At 35.9% G+C, this 16,994-nt stretch overlaps 1 protein-coding gene across 3 annotated transcripts in view; it reads right to left on the reverse strand.

Annotated features, from left to right (window-relative positions):
* The window catches only part of MYO16 (myosin XVI), a 706,512-nt gene that overhangs the window by 185,877 nt on the left and 503,641 nt on the right, over positions 1 to 16,994 (reverse strand). For all 3 annotated transcript variants that reach the window (XM_055244378.2, XM_063618637.1, XM_063618636.1), the window contains exon 23: positions 5,690 to 5,890. In XM_055244378.2, the coding sequence (XP_055100353.2) occupies positions 5,690 to 5,890 (201 nt within the window). The remainder of the gene's footprint in view (positions 1 to 5,689; positions 5,891 to 16,994) is intronic.

Genomic DNA, 16,994 nt, shown 5'->3' on the forward strand with positions numbered 1-16,994 from the left:
CAAAATGAGATGAAGGAAATTTAGATCAGCCCATTATAATGCATAAGCTTTCGTGGGGAGAAGGAGCTGAAACAGGGATGCATCATCTTAGGTGTAACAACAACATCACCAACTTGTTGCCTATAAACCATTCACGCCAATCACAATGGGATGCTTATCTGAGATCCAAAGAGATTCACTTCATGCTAATATAAACTTTCATAAAAAACAACTTTCAGACAAAGATCCTATGAGCAGACAACAAACAAGGCTCATATAGGTAGGTGTCATATATTGTATAACTATTACTTTTGACCTACATTTTCATTAATGCAATTTTCATTACTTAATGTTGTTTTACTATCTCCTAATCTATTTGCTCATCTCACATCAAAATTTAGGAACTTAAAAATACTATTTCTTACTAGAGTTAGTTTAGAATCACCTTAATGGAAATTTAACTTTCCTGAGAGCCAATGTCTTTCGCCAAACCATAATTCTTTCTTCCTTCAAGATTCTTAATTTTAATAGCCAATAAAATTAGACACGTTTCTGAATTTAATGCTTATCCATCATGTAAATCATCAGACTTTTAAGAGCAGCCCCATAAGTGATAATCCCATATATGATTTAATATTTGCTAAAACAAATATCTAGCCAAAAAACCATACAAGCCTTCTTTAATTCAGATTCATGCTCATTAATGAGACCGTGTTAATATTTAATGTACAGCCTCTTCCCATTTACTTTAAAATATTTCTGTAATGGTGATTGGAAAATATACTGTGCTCCTATGAGTAATGAAAAATTGAAATGTGTTTAGAAAAGATCTTCAGCTATAATTTAAATAATGTCGCTTAAACATTTCTAAAAGCATCTCAGAGCCTCTGTTCCAAACAAGACTCTGAAGCATGGCCTGTCTTCCAGGTCAGAGTTTTCAGGATAGGTGAGTGCCTCCAGGTGGGGCTGGATGCCAATATCATCCAGGAGTAATAATTATCCTTCCTCTGAAATGTAATGAATTTCCGGTAAAAAGACCAGGTAATCCCATCATGGAGGAGCAAGTGGTGATGAAGGAGATACGTTCTACCCCATCAGTCTGGCCAAAACAGTGGCAACAAAGCCAAGAACCCCAGGGCCATTGAGCTCTTGCTTGGGGCCAACTTTACTATCAGAGAGCTATTTAGCAATGTTCCTCCTATTGTCCAAACCAGACCTTGCATGTTGATTTCAAATCAGTTAACTTTTTCTACATGTCTTGATTTATAAAATTCAGAATGTGCTGCTGCTTTTTTTGAAACTGCAATAGCTCACAATTTAAGTGTATGTATCTACACTTGATTATTCAAATGGCATATGGCTTGACATATTGCCACAAATTACATATAATCTATACTGAACATGTGAATGAGTCCTCAGGGAGTCTTTTGGCTAAGACTCATTAGTACATCTCAGTACAATAAAAGATTTTTATAAAACCACAAAACTGACTCCCATGATAAAAATCTTGCTTAAAAAATAAAGGTGATTTTACAGGAACATTCATGTTTTCACAGGGGTTTAGGCTGTGCACCAATTAATCGATTGGTTTTCTCTGTTTTGCTTTATTTCTATCAGAACTAAGCAAAATAATTACATTGACTTAAACTTAGTTGTTTTCCCAAAAATTTTCTAAAAATATTTGAAACTAAAAATGGAAATTTTAAGTGAATGTACAACAATTTTTTAAACTGAACATAAAATAATTTAAAAACTATTATTCTAAAGCACATTTCCACTGACTTCAATGCAATTAGCATTTATTGAACATCTAGTGCATCTCCAATACACGACACAAACAGACTCAGAAGGCACTTCAAGTACATATCTTCTTACAATCACTTCCATAAAACCTTAGGAAAAGTAATTTCCTGAAATGATCATACCTCATTGTAAATTGTAAAATACTCCCTATGAATTCAACAAATATTTACTATGAAGAAAATATCCCCTGAAAAATTGAAATACAAGTCTAAGATTGCTGTTTTCCTAAAGAATTTGTAATAGTGAAATCCCTCAAATTCAAAGAACATGAATTATATGTAATTATATTTCAAATGGATATATTTTTATAGTTTATGTATATAAATTTATATTTAAATATATGAGAACTTATATATAAATATATACATATGCATTGTATATATATAGAAATATTATATATATACAATGCATATGTATATATAGAAATATGTATATATGTATATATGTACATATAGAAATACGTATATATAGAATATATAGTATATATTTATATACATATATTTACATTTTGTATTTATGTTTTATATTTATATATGTATTGATTAAATATATAAGTATTTAATAAAATTTAATAAATTTTATATTTATTGAATATACAAATATTTAATAAATGCAAATATAAAACATAAATGTATGTATAGAAATGTAGAATATGCATATAATATGTATATAAATATATACATATATTTGTTTATATAAATATACACGTGTATATGTATATATATATATATGCGTATATTTGTATATATAAATATATGTATGTGTATATTTGTATATATAAATGTATATATATATTTGTATATATGTATATATTGGTCTATATAAATATACACATATATCTATATGTTTGTATATAAATATATACATATATCTGTATATATATTTGTATATATAAATATATACATATATCTGTATATATATTTGTATAAATATATACATATATCTGTATATATATTTGTATATATAAATATATACATATATCTGTATATATATTTGTATATATAAATATATACATATATCTGTATATATATTTGTATATACAAATATATACATAAATTTGTATATATATTTGTCTATATATTTGTATATATAAACATATATTTATATTTGTATATATAAATATATACGTGTATTTGTATATATAATAAATATATACATTTATATTTGTATATATAATATATACACATATTTATATGTGTATATATAATCTATACATATATAATATATACACATATTTATATGTGTATACAATAAATATACACATATTTATGTGTGTATACAATAAATATACACATATTTATGTGTGTATACAATAAATATACACATATTTATGTGTGTATACAATAAATATACACATATTTATGTGTGTATACAATAAATATACACATATTTATGTGTGTATACAATAAATATACACATATTTATGTGTGTATATAATTATATTTATATGTGTATATGTAATATACGAATGTATACATGTATTTATATGTGTATATGTAATATACGAATGTATACATGTATTTATATGTGTAAATGTAATATACGAATGTATACATATATGTTTGTATATATAATATATAAATATATACATATATTTATGTTTGTATATATAATATATAAATATATACATTTATGTTTGTATATATAATATATAAATATATACATATATTTGTATATAATAAAGATATACATATATTTATATATATATATAAATGTTTTATATATATATAGTATTCATATATATACATATACATTTTATATACATATAAAATCCTCCATGGATTTCCTTCTGACGAGCCACTCACCACCCCAGCCTTCTTCTGAGACCGTGCCACTCTAATGCCTCTCAAAGCTCCTCTTTAGCCTAACTACCACATCACCCAGGTGCATTTCCTATTGACCCCTTTTCTTCCTTTCCCTTGGTTTCTATGATACCAATATCTCCTGTATCAGGCCCTCTGCTTTTTTGTTTTTATTGCTTCATCTTCCTACTTTGTCTAAAAATACTTCATGAGTTAACAGTGTCAAGAGGACAAAGCCCTTGGTTGTACATGCATATTTACTAATGATTTGGCCTAACCCAATCTTTTTAGACATGTCACCTACCGCCCTTTCTACCCTGAACTGAACTTCTGACACAACTTCCCAAATACTAGGTAGGTGCTGTGTTGGAATGGCATTGCCTATCCATCCTGGTTGCTGCCTGTACCGCCGAGGCTGAAAAGGAGAAGCCTGCCTTCCACATAGCCTTGCACTGGGATCCAGTTGCTCTTTAGCTTCCACCAGTCTGTTGTGATGGCACAAGACTCAGAAGTAGATGTAGTGAGAACCACGCTGCTGCTGCTTCTGCTGTGTTACCTTGTGAGCCTCCATGAAGATGATTTTCCCTTGCAGTGGGAATCTCCAGGTCTAGTCCCTCACTCCTTTGATGTTGAGTGCTAGGGTTTGCACACGCCACTTGTGCAGGTGGGAACAGTAACAGTAACTGTATCAGCAGCTTCTTAATTTGGCTAGAGGCTTCCTGACCTAAGATAAGGCTGTAACCTGTCTTAGTAACTCTGTTCTGTGGTGTGCTTTTAATGTCATTCCTGAAAGTTCAACTTAGAGTCTCCCAATGATTATTTTCTCAAACTATATTATTTTCTACTTAAATAGGCAGAGTGGCTTCTGTCCTATACAACTGAATCCTGAATCAAAATTCTATGTCTTTATGAGAATGTCCCCCGTCTCCTTTATAATTAGTGAGCTCTCAATCACCCTTGAAGGTCTGGGTTTGGAAAGCATCTACACATTTTTTAAGCCACGAATTGCTTCCTTCCCTATTGTAATATATACATTTGTTGATATTATTATATCAATGTAATACATTATTCATATTAATATTTGTTCATTTGCCTTTCCCTATTCGAAGCTGAGATATTTGAAGGCAAGGAATAGGCTTTGCTCATCTTTGATTCTCAAATGCCCCTTCTTTGGCATAAGGCAGAGTCTGGAAACACTGGTCAAAATGAACTGAAATACACTGTAAGACAGCAGTGAGAGATTTTACCCTCTAGCACACCATCTGTACTAAGTGGGGTCAAAGGAGTAAGAGTAGGAGACAGAGAGCTGTACATGCAAAAGCGGAAGACACTAACTACAGCTGGGATTTGGACTGAGGATAAAGGAACATGGATTTAATACTGAAAGTTGGATAAAATTTGATCTCGTTAAGAAGACAGGATATATCAAGCTTAATGTAAAGGAGTTTAAAGGAGGCTGAAAATGCAGAAACAGTGAGTGGATTAGAAAAATAACCTAACAGAGATCTTGCACAGGGGAGTTCTGACAGGTAAGATATGGAAAAAAAATTATGATCAGCTTGGAGAAACCTGATATTAGCCTGGACTAAGGAGAATGATCATTTTTATACAAGTAAGAGGAAGTCCTTGAAGGTGTTGAAGTAAGAAGCATGTATTACAAACCTGGTTAGAGAATTGGGAAAGATCTGAGAGAGTGGCTTTCTTTCTTCCTTAAGTTGACATGCTTTAATAAAAAATACTTTAATACTAAAAACTATATTCAAGGTAAGAAAACTCAGATGTCCAATGTTCATCTGTATTAGGTATAATATTCCAAAGTTTATAGCAGAGCTCTTTGTATTAAACCCAGGGATCCTTTGCTCATATAAAGTTATAATTCTAGAAACATTATGAGAAGGCCCACACAGCATGCGTCATCATTCTGAAGATGTTAATTCCTCATCAGGCTAAAAGAAAATCACTTAGAAAAGTACATGTTGTGGGTTGTTCATCCAGCTTCCATTTATCCAAATAACACACCTTAAAATATCAATAACTCTAGAGCTTGTCCCAAGGACCTTTGATCATTAGTGCACATGAAAAATTATGCAGTTCTGGCCACTTACCCTTCCTGCGTAGTGCATGATGGTGAAGGCTGTACTGTGGTCTTTGCGGGCAACATTCCCATTCCCATCCTTCATGGGGGAGTACACCGCATTTGTGTTTGAGGATTCTAGGAGACTTTGTAGCTTTTTTGGAAAATTTGATTCCACTGACCAAATCATTTGACTTTCTTCATCCAATAAGGTGAGAAATCCAGATGGCTTCTGAGAGTTAAGAAGAGATGGGGAGTTGTTTTGTCTATTACTTAGTTTGATATTTTTGTTATTATTCAAGCATGCTTGTTTATATTTTTGTTAAGATTCATACAGACACTCAGAAAATAAATCAGTCTTTACCTTAATACATTTCTATTCCTGCCCCACCACCTAGCAGGGGTCTGATGTAAAGTAGGCCCCCGATAATATTTATCAAATTAATGAGCAAATAAGTAAAAAATGCATTGTAAGGTCATTAAAATACTGTAGTTATTTAAAACGTAAATTTTCATCTTAATAAGAAAAATAAAATTTCAGACTACAGGAAAATTATCATTTTCCCTGACTTATAATCCATGTAAAATATTCCATATCTATGATGAGACAAGAAACTTATCAAAAAATAAAGCTCACCATGATGTTAAGTCATAAAAATTATGGCAAAGCTGGGTGCAGTGGCTAAGGCCTATAATCCAAGCCCTTTGGGAGGCCAACGCAGCCAGGTCACTTGAGCTCAGGAGTTTGAGACCAGCCTGGGCAACACCATAAGACCTCGTCTCTATTTAAAAATAATAATAATACAGAAATTAGCTGGGCATGGTGATGTGTGCCTGTAGTCCCAGTTTCTCAGGAGAATGAGGTGAGAGGATCACTAGAGCCCAAGAGGTGGAGGTTGCAGTGAGCCATGATCATGTTACTGCACTCCATCCTGGACAACAGATGCAACCCTGCCTCAAAAAAAAAAAGAGAGTATGTCCAAGATGGCCAGATAGGAACAGCTCTGGCCTGCATCTCCCAACTTGATCGATGCAGAAGACAGGTGATTTCTGCATTTCCAACTGAGGTACCTGGTTCATCTCACTGGAACTGGTTGGACAGTGGGTGCAGCCCATGGAGGGTGAGCTGAAGCAGAGTGGGGCATCGCATCACCCAGGAAGTGCAAGGGGTCAGGGGATTTCCTTTTCCTAGCCAAGTGAAGCCGTGACAGACAGCACCAGGAAAATCGGGTTACTCCTGCCCAAATATTGTGCTTTTCCAATGGTCTTAGCAAACGGCACACCAGGAGATTATATCCCATGCTTGGATCAATGGATCCAATGCCCACAGAGCCTTGCTCACTGCTAGTCCGAGATCAAACTGCAAGGCGGCAAGCCTGGCTGTGGGAGGGGTGTCTGCCATTGCTGAGGCTTGAGTAGGTAAACAAAGCAGCCGGGAAATTCAAACTAGGTGGAGCCCACTACAGCTCAACGAGGCCCACCTGCCTCCGTAGACTCCACCTCTGGGGGTGGGCATAGCTGAACAAAAGGCAGCAGAAACTTCTGCAGACTTAAACGTCCCTGTCTGACAGCTCTGAAGAGAGTGGTGGTTCTCCCAGCACGTTGTTTGAGCTCTGAGAATGGACGGGCCACACCCTCAAGTGGGTCCCTGACCCCCGTGTAGGCTAACTTGGAGACACCTCCCAGTAGGGGCTGACTGACACCTCATACAGCTGGGTACCCCTCTGAGACAAAGCTTCCAGAGGAAGGATCAGGCAGCAATATTTGCTGTTCTGCAGCCTCTGCTGGTGATACCCAGGGAAACAGGGTTTGTATGGACCTCCAACAAACTCCAACAGACCTGCAGCTGAGGGACCTGACTGTTAGAAGAAAAACTAACAAACAGAAAATAATTGCATCAACATCAACAAAAAGGGCATCCACACTAAAACTCCATATGTAGGTCACCATCATCAAAGACCAAAGGTAGAAAAAACCACAAAGATGGGGAGAAACCACAGCAGAAAAGCTGAAAATTCTAAAAACCAGAGTGCCCCTTCTTCTCCAAAGGATCGCAGCTCCTCACCAGCAATGGAACAAAGCAGGATGGAGAATGACTTTGATGAGCTGACAGAGGTAGCCTTCAGAAAGTCGGTATTAACAAACTTCTCCAAGCGAAAGGAGGATATTCGAACCCATCATAAGGAAGCTAAAAGCCTTGAAAAAAGATTAGATGAATGGCTAACTAGAATAAACAATGTAGAGAAGACCTTAAATGACCTGATGGAGCTGAAAACCATGGCAAGAGAACTACATGACACTTGCACAAGCTTCAGTAGCTGATTCAATCAACTGGAAGAAAGGATGTCAGTGATTGAAGATCAAATTAATCAAATGAAGTAAGAAGAGAAGTTTAGAGAAAAATTAGTAAAAAGAAGTGAACAAAGCCTCCAAGAAATATGGGACTATGTGAAAAGACCAAATCTACGTTTGATTGGCATACCTGAAAGTGACGGAGAGAATGGAACCAAAATGGAAAACACTCTTCAGGATATTATCCAGAACTTCCCTAACCTTGCAAGGCAGGCCAACATTCAAATTCAGGAAATACAGAGAACATCATAAAGATATTCCTCAAGAAAAGCAACCCCAAGACACATAATTGTCAGATTCACCAAGGTTGAAATGAAGGAAAAAATGCTAAGGGCAGCCAGAGACCTACAAAGGAAAGCCCATCAGACTAACAGTGGATCTCTTGGCAGACACACTAAAAGCCAGAAGAGAGTGGGGGTCAATATTCAACATTCTTAAAGAAAAGAATTTTCAACCCAGAATTTCATATCCAGCCAAACTAAGCTTCATAAATGAAGGAGAAATAAAATCCTTTACAGACAAGCAAATGCTGACAGATTTTGTCACCACTAGGCCTGCCTTACAAGAGCTCATGAAGGAAGCACTAAACATGGAAAGGAAGAACCAGTACCAGCCACTGCTAAAACATGCCAAATTGTAAAGACCATCAATGCTAGGAAGAAACTGCATCAACTAATGGGCAAAATAACCAGCTAACAGCATAATGACAGGATCAAATTCACACATAACAATATTAACCTTAAATGTAAATGGGCTAAATGCCCCAATTAAAAGACACAGACTGGCAAACTTGATAAAGAGTCAAGACTCATCAGTGTGCTGTATTCAGGAGACCCATCTCACATGCAGAGACACACATAGGCTCAAAATAAAGAGATGGAGGAAGATCTACCAAACAAATGGAAAACAAAAAAAAAGCAGGGGTTGCAATCCCAGTCTCTCATAAAACAGACTTTAAACCAACAAAGATGAAAAGAGACAAAGAAGGCCATTACATAATGGTAAAGTGATCAATTCAACAAGAAGAGCTAAGTATCCTAAATATATATGCACCCAATACAGGAGCACCTTTATGAGTCTAAGGACTCATAAAGCAAGTCCTTAGAGACCTACAAAGAGACTTAGACTCCCACACAATAATAATGGGAGACTTTAACACCCCATTGTCAATATTAGATGAACAAGACAGAAAGTTAACAAGGATATCCAGGACTTGAACTCAGCTCTGCACCAAGCAGAACTAATACACATCTACAGAACTCTCCACCCCAAATCAACAGAACATGCATTCTTCTCAGCACCACATCACACTTATTCCAAAATTGACCACATAGTTGGAAGTAAAGCACTCCTCAGCAAATGTAAAATAACAGAAATCACAACAAACTGTCTCTCAGACCACAGTGCAATCAAATTAGAACTCAGGATTAAGAAACTCACTCAAAACCGCTCAACTACATGGAAACTGAACAACCTGCTCTTGAATGACTACTGGGTAAATCACGAAATGAAGGCAGAAATAAAGATGTTCTTTGAAACCAATGAGAACAAAGACACTACGTACCAGAATCTCTGGGACATTTTTAAATCAGTGTGTAGAGGGAAATTTATAGCAATAAATGCCCACAAGAGAAAGCAGGAATGATCTAAAATCGACATCCTAACATCATAATTAAAAGAACTGGAGAAGCAAGAGCAAACAAATTCAAAAGCTATCAGAAGGCAAGAAATAACTAAGATCAGAGCAGAAGTCAAGGAGATAGAAACACGAAAAACTCTTCAAAAAATCAATGAATCCAGGAGCTGGTTTTTTGAAAAGATCAACAAAATTGATAGACCACTAGCAAGAATAATAAAGAAGAAAAGAGAGAAGAATATAATAGACATGATAAAAAATGATAAAGGGGATATCACCACTGATCCCACAGAAATACAAACTACCATCAGAGAATACTATAAATACCTCTATGCAAATAAACTAGAAAATCTAGAAGAAATGGATAAATTCCTGGACACATACACCTTCCAAGACTAAACCAGGAAGAAGTTGGATCACTGAATAGACCGGCAGCAGGCACTGAAATTGAGGCAATAATTAATAGCCTACTAACCAAAAACATTCCAGGACCGGATGGATTCACAACCAAATTCTACCAGAGGTACAAAGAGGAGCTGGTACCATTCCTTCTGAAACTATTCCAATGAATAGAAAAAGAGGGAATCCACCCTAATTCATTTTATGAGGCCAGCATCATCCGGACACCAAAGCCTGGCAGAGACACAACAAAAAAGGACAATTTTAGACCAATATCCCTGATGAACATCGATGCAAAAATCCTCAATAAAATACTGGCAAACCAAATCCAGCAGCACATCAAAAAGCTTATCCACCATGATCAAATGGGCTTCATCCCTCCAATTCGAGGCTGGTTCAACATACACAAATCAATAAACGTAATCCATCACATAAACAGAACCAAAACAAAAACCACATGATTATCTCAATAGATGCAGAAAATGCCTTCAACAAAATTCAACAGCCCTTCATGCTAAAAACTCTCAATAAACTAGGTATTGATGGAACGTATCTCAAAATAATGAGAGCTATTTATGACAAACCCAAAGCCAGTATCATACTGAATGAGCAATAACTGGAAACATTCCCTTTGAAAACTGGCACGAGACAGGGATGCTCTCTCTCATCACTCCTATTCAACATATTGTTGGAAGTTCTGGCCAGGGCAATCAGGCAAGGGAAAGAAATAAAGGGTATTCAATTAGGAAAAGAGGAAGTCAAATTGTCCTTGTTTGCAGATGACATGATTGTATATTTAGAAAACCCCATCGTCTCAGCCAAAAATCTCCTTAAGCTGATAAGCAATTTCAGCAAAGCCTCAGGACACAAAAATCAATGTGCAAAAATCACAAGCATTCTTATACACCAATAACAAACAGACAGCCAAATCATCAGTGAACTCCTATTCACAATTTCTACAAAGAGAATAAAATACCTAGGAATCCAACTTACAAGGGATGTGAAGGACCTCTTCAAGGAGAACTACAAACCACTGCTCAATGAAATAAAAGAGGACACAAACAAATGGAAGAACATTCCAATGCTCATGGATAGGAAGAATCAATATCGTGAAAATGGCCATACTGCCTAAGGTAATTTATAGATTCAATGCCATCTCCATCAAGCTACCAATGACTTTCTTCACAGAATTGGAAAAAACTACTTTAAAGTTCATATGGAAACAAAAAAGAGCTCACATTGCCAAGACAACCCTAAGCAAAAAGAACAAAGCTGGAGGCATCATGCTACCTGACTTCAAAGTATACTACAAGGCTACAGTAACCAAAACAACATGGCACTGGTACCAAAACAGAGAGATAGACCAATGGAACAGAATAGAGGCTCAGAAATAACACCACACATTTACAACCATCTGATCTTTGACAAATGTGGCAAAAACAAGAAATGGGGAAAGGATTCCCTATTTAATAAATGGTGCTGGGAAAACTGGCTAGCCATATGTAGAAAGCTGAAACTGGATCCCTTCCTTACACCTTTTACAAAATTTAATTCAAGATGGATTAAAGACTTAAATGTTAGACCTAAAACCATAAAAACCCTAAGAAAACTTAGGCAATACCATTCAGGACATAGGCATGGGCAAAGACTTCATGAGTAAAACACCAAAAGCAATGGCAACAAAAGCCAAAATAGACAAATGGAATCTAATTAAACTGAAGAGCTTCTGCACAGTAAAAGAAACTACCTTCAGAGTGAAGAGACCACATACAGAATTGGAGAAAATTTTTGCAATCTACCCCTCTGACAAAGGGCTACTATCCAGAATCTACAAAGAACTTAAACAAATTTACATGAAAAAATCAAACAACCCCATCAAAAAGTGGACAAAGGATAAGAACAGACGCTTTTCAAAAGAAGATATTTATGCAGCCAACAGACACATGAAAAAATGCTCATCACCACTGGTCATCAGAGAAATGCAAATCAAAACCACAATGAGATACCATCTCACACCAGTTAGAATGGCAATCATTAAAAAGTCAGGAAACAACAGGTGCTAGAGAGGATGTGGAGAAACAAGAACGCTTTTACACTGTTGGTGGGACTATAAACTAGTTCAACCATTGTGGAAGACAGTGTGGTGATTCCTCAAGGATCTAGAACTAGAAATACCATTTGAACCAGCGATCCCATTACTGGGTATATACCCAAAGTATTATAAACCATGCTACTATAAAGACACATGCACACGTATGTTTATTGTGGCACTATTCACAATACAAAGACTTGGAACCAACCCAAATGTCCATCAATGATAGAATGGATTAAGAAAATGTGGCACATATACACCATGGAGTACTATGCAGCCATAAAAAAGGATGAGTTCATGTCCTTTGTAGGGACATGGATGAATCTGGAAACCATCATTCTGAGCAAACTATCACAAGGACAGAAAACCAAACACCGCATGTTCTCACTCATAGGTGGGAACTCAACAATGAGAACACTTGGACACAGGGCAGGGAACATCACACACCGGGGCCTGTGGTGGGGTTGGGGGGTGGGGGAGGGATAGCATTAGGATAAATACCTAATGTAAATGATGAGTTAATGGGTGCAGCAAACCAACACGGCACATGTATACACATGTAACAAACCTGCATGTTGTGCACGTGTACCCTAGAACATAAAGTATAAAAAACAAAACAAAACAAAAAAAACAAGGTGGCAAAATCCTACTCAACAGGAAGAAGTGACTGTGATATTCCAATTATTAGACCTAGAAGAAAGTTTGAAGCTATGACTTATAAAACTTAAATTAGAAGTCTGACTGTTTATAACTACTGAATAATAAAACTAAAATCATATATATATATATATATATATATATATATATAAAACAACAATTTGCAATAAATTTCATCTGAGAGCAAAGGCTGCTTAAATCACTTCCCAACCTCTAATCTTCCATACCCCACATATGGAATACCTTCTGACCACATGGTTTAGACTAGAGGGCTCCAACCTTTTTGACATGAGGGACCGGTTTTGTGGAAGACAATTTTTCCACGGACCGGGGCGGGGGGGATGGTTTCAGGATGATTCAAGTGCATTACATTAATTGTGCCCTTTATTTCTATGATTATTACATTGTAATATATAATGAAACAATGATACAATCACCATAATGTAGAATCAGGCATTTGATTCTCATAAGGAGTGCACAGCTAGATCCCTCTCATAGGTTCCTGCTCCTATGAGAATCTAATGCTGCCACTGATTTGACAGGAGGTGGTGCTCAAGCGGTGAGATGCCAGTGATGGGGAGTGGCTGTCAATACAGATGAAGCTTTGCTCCCTCACCTGCTGCTCACCTCCTGCTGTGCAGCCTTTTTCCTCACAGGCCATGGCATGGACCAGTACTGGTCTGTGCCCCAGGGGTTGGGACCCCTGGTTTAGACGACTATTGAATAACTTCTTCCCTAGTGCTGTTTATCTTTTCTTTCTATTATGTCCCCTAGGAAAGTTTAGTTTTTGTTGACATTTCAAATCTACCTTTCAAAATAAGGTAATTTATGAAACTTCTTCACATTATTCTCCCTAATATATCTTAATTGTTCTCACTGTACTTTTAAATGTGTAGATACTCTAATTCTTCTCAGGAAGTAAAGAGATATATATTGACCCCTATTGTGAATTCAGTTTGTATTTTGACCTGAGGTTACCAAACCATACCACTACAGGCAACTCAAAATGTTATTTATTTGGCTAATAAAGGCCATTTCTTTGTGTCTTAAATATTTTAATTGTTGTAGACCTTTCAGAATCTCCTGCTCCTACTAAAGAAAATCCAGGCCAGGCACAGTGGCTCACACCTGTAATCCCAGCACTTTGGGAGGTGAGGCAGGCGGATTATGAGGTCAGGAGATCCAGACCGTCCTGGCCAACATGGTGAAACCCTGTCTCTACTAAAACTACAAAAATTAGCCAGCTGTGGTGGCACACACCTGTAGTTCCAGCTACTCAGGTGGCTGAGGCAGGAGAATCGCTTGAACCCACAGGAGGCAGAGGCTGCAGTGAGCCGAGATCGCGCCACTGCACTCCAACCTGGGTGACAGAGCGAGACTCTGTCTCAAACAAACAAACAAACAAATAACAAAAAAAAGAAAGAAAGAAAGAAAGGAAAAAAAAAGCAAAAAGCAAAAAAAAAAAAAAAACCAGACTGCAATTGCCTGAGAGCTGTAATGGTGAGATCACTCCCTTGCCAGCCAAAGGGAATGAAAGCTACTAATGCCAGCCATGGGACACGCACACCCCTGGTGGGGCTCACACAGCAGAGCGTGCTTCTTGAAGATACTCGGCAATAATGACGGCCACCTTCTTTAAGAAGCCAAATAACCTCTCTGGGAAGGAAAGTAAGAGAAGAAGACTTAATGTGGTGGAGAATGGCACTAGGAAGGAAGTAAGAATGCCTGCAAAAGCAAGCTCCCCCACCTCAGCAAGTTACCTGAGGTCAGCAATGCCTGGGGAGACTGCTGTTGCCAACACAAAAGTGTTTTTAGAGAAAGGAATTTGAAGAAGAAAGCCCCTTACTAGGAGTGCTGGCTCAACAGGAAGTTCCACAGAGTACATTGCAAGCTCAGAGTGGCCAGGGGCCCCCATGACGAGTCCTCTGAAGAGGCTGGAGGTGAAGAAATATATATATATATATAAAATATACATATATGTTATATAGACATATATAAAATACACATATATGTTATATAGACATATATAAAATATACATATATGTTATATAGACATATATAATATACACATATATGTTATATAGACATATATAATATATACATATATGTTATATAGACATATATAATATATACATATGTTATATAGACATATATAATATATACATATGTTATATAGACATAGATAATATATACATATGTTATATAGACATAGATAATATATACATATGTTATATAGACATAGATAATATATACATATGTTATATAGACATATATTATATACATATATAATATATAGATAATATTATATGTAATATACATAATAGAGAGCAGCCCTAGAAGAAAATGGTCTATGTGAGAAGCTTGCCAAGGACTGGTTCCATCTGTGATGTTTTCAAAATCAAACAATTCCTTATTTCAACTAATAGCAAGCTATTTACTGAAGAGTAAGTAAAATGTTGATATTACAATATTATCCATCATTCCTTCATCTATTGATCTGAGCATCAGGTCACCATATTTCTGTAAATGCTGTTACAGATTCACATACAAACATACACAAGACACATAGCAGAAGGACAAATGAGCCATTGCAAGGTTGTCTGCAAGTCTGTTTCTGTTTCAAGGGCAGTGACAGACCTCTTTGGGGTGAAAATATTCACTTGTTTGGTAAAGCTATCAATGGGTATTGCAGTAACTCAAAGACGGCCCCAAATCAGTATAAAGGAGATAGACATTCAGAGAGCTAACTGATTCTACTCCAAAAATCAAGATATTCTCCATGGATAAGGTGGTTGATTACTAGCAACATTTTTTAAGCATTATTATTTGTATAGTCTTCAAATTAAAAACAAAATCTTGTGTGTTATGTTTTCTGGATGTCTGAAATAAAGCAATAAAAGAAAGGGGCAATTAACCTTTTAGACTTTGAAAACTTGTAGAAGTGCCTAAAGATAAAAACAGAACCTGGGGAAATAAGCCATAAGAAAGGGATTAATGACCTCCAATTCCTTTAGTAGTAAAGGCTTAGAAGAGATTGCGTGGCTCTACTCCATGTGAAAGGCTGTCATAGTTTCACCTTCATCAAATACTACACAGTGCAACAAAATGTACTAGACACTCGGAGTATTTGGTAAAAATCTGGATCAACCCCTCCCCTCAGGGCCAGAGACAAATAGGTAATCCTTGAAATATAAATATGGCCTATGCAAGTTTTCATTCTGATGACCCCTGGTTAGCAGTGGAAGAGAACACGGCAAGCTAGAGAGAAGGTGCTAGATGCCTGAGGCTTCCCGTGTACAATTAAGTATACAGTCCTGCCAGTTTGAAGACATTTTTAAACCTTAAATAATTATAGGCTGTGTATGTCACTATGAGGGCTTTCTGGAGGAAGAGGGCTGTAATTTTAAAAAAGAAGAATGCTGACAAGTTAGAAGCAAGAACAAGAATGTGTTAATCAGAAAAATTCATAAAATAAAATAATTTAGAAATCTATCTTTACGGAAAGAGAGAGTAAAGAATGACATATTCTCCAAATAGCTGAATTGTGTCTGTTTTCAACAATGTCCATGTGTCTTGAAGATACTGTGAGTAAATCCATATATTGTTTTCTTATATTAGTACATTGCAATTGCTGTTTATGTGATAGATTTTGGCTTATATGATAGAGACACAGAGTCAAATTGTTTTTCATTGTAAAGTAGAAAAAATAAAACTATAAACACCTGCAGATGCCGTGAGACTCTTAATTTAACCGATATTATATATGTGTTTATATGTTTTTCCTGCCAATTTTTCCAAGTTTAAATCTTAGAAACTTTGAAGATAAATTAACAAAAAAGATTCTGTTGAACTTTTTTTTATGGTATGATTAATCTTAGGTATTATTTTATAAAATGTCCGTTTTTTTACAATAGGCATTTATAATTGCCAAAAGGAGAGTTTTAGTGATGTTGAATAAACAGTGTTGAATATTTGTATATGAAAATGATCTGATATTTCTTGTCCTTTTAATGCATTGGTCATCCTTCAAATGCCCATTCATAAAAAGATAACTTGTGCACCTCAATAGATTTTGAGAAATTATTGCAGAATCTCACATATAAAGATATCTCAAAAATAAGGCCTCCTGAAAGAAAATTCTTTGTCTCCAGTATATTTAAATCCATATATCCTGTTAAGTATCTAATTATATTATATGAA

The sequence above is a fragment of the Symphalangus syndactylus genome, chromosome 15 (genome assembly GCF_028878055.3).
Source record: "Symphalangus syndactylus isolate Jambi chromosome 15, NHGRI_mSymSyn1-v2.1_pri, whole genome shotgun sequence".
Taxonomy (NCBI): domain Eukaryota; kingdom Metazoa; phylum Chordata; class Mammalia; order Primates; family Hylobatidae; genus Symphalangus; species Symphalangus syndactylus.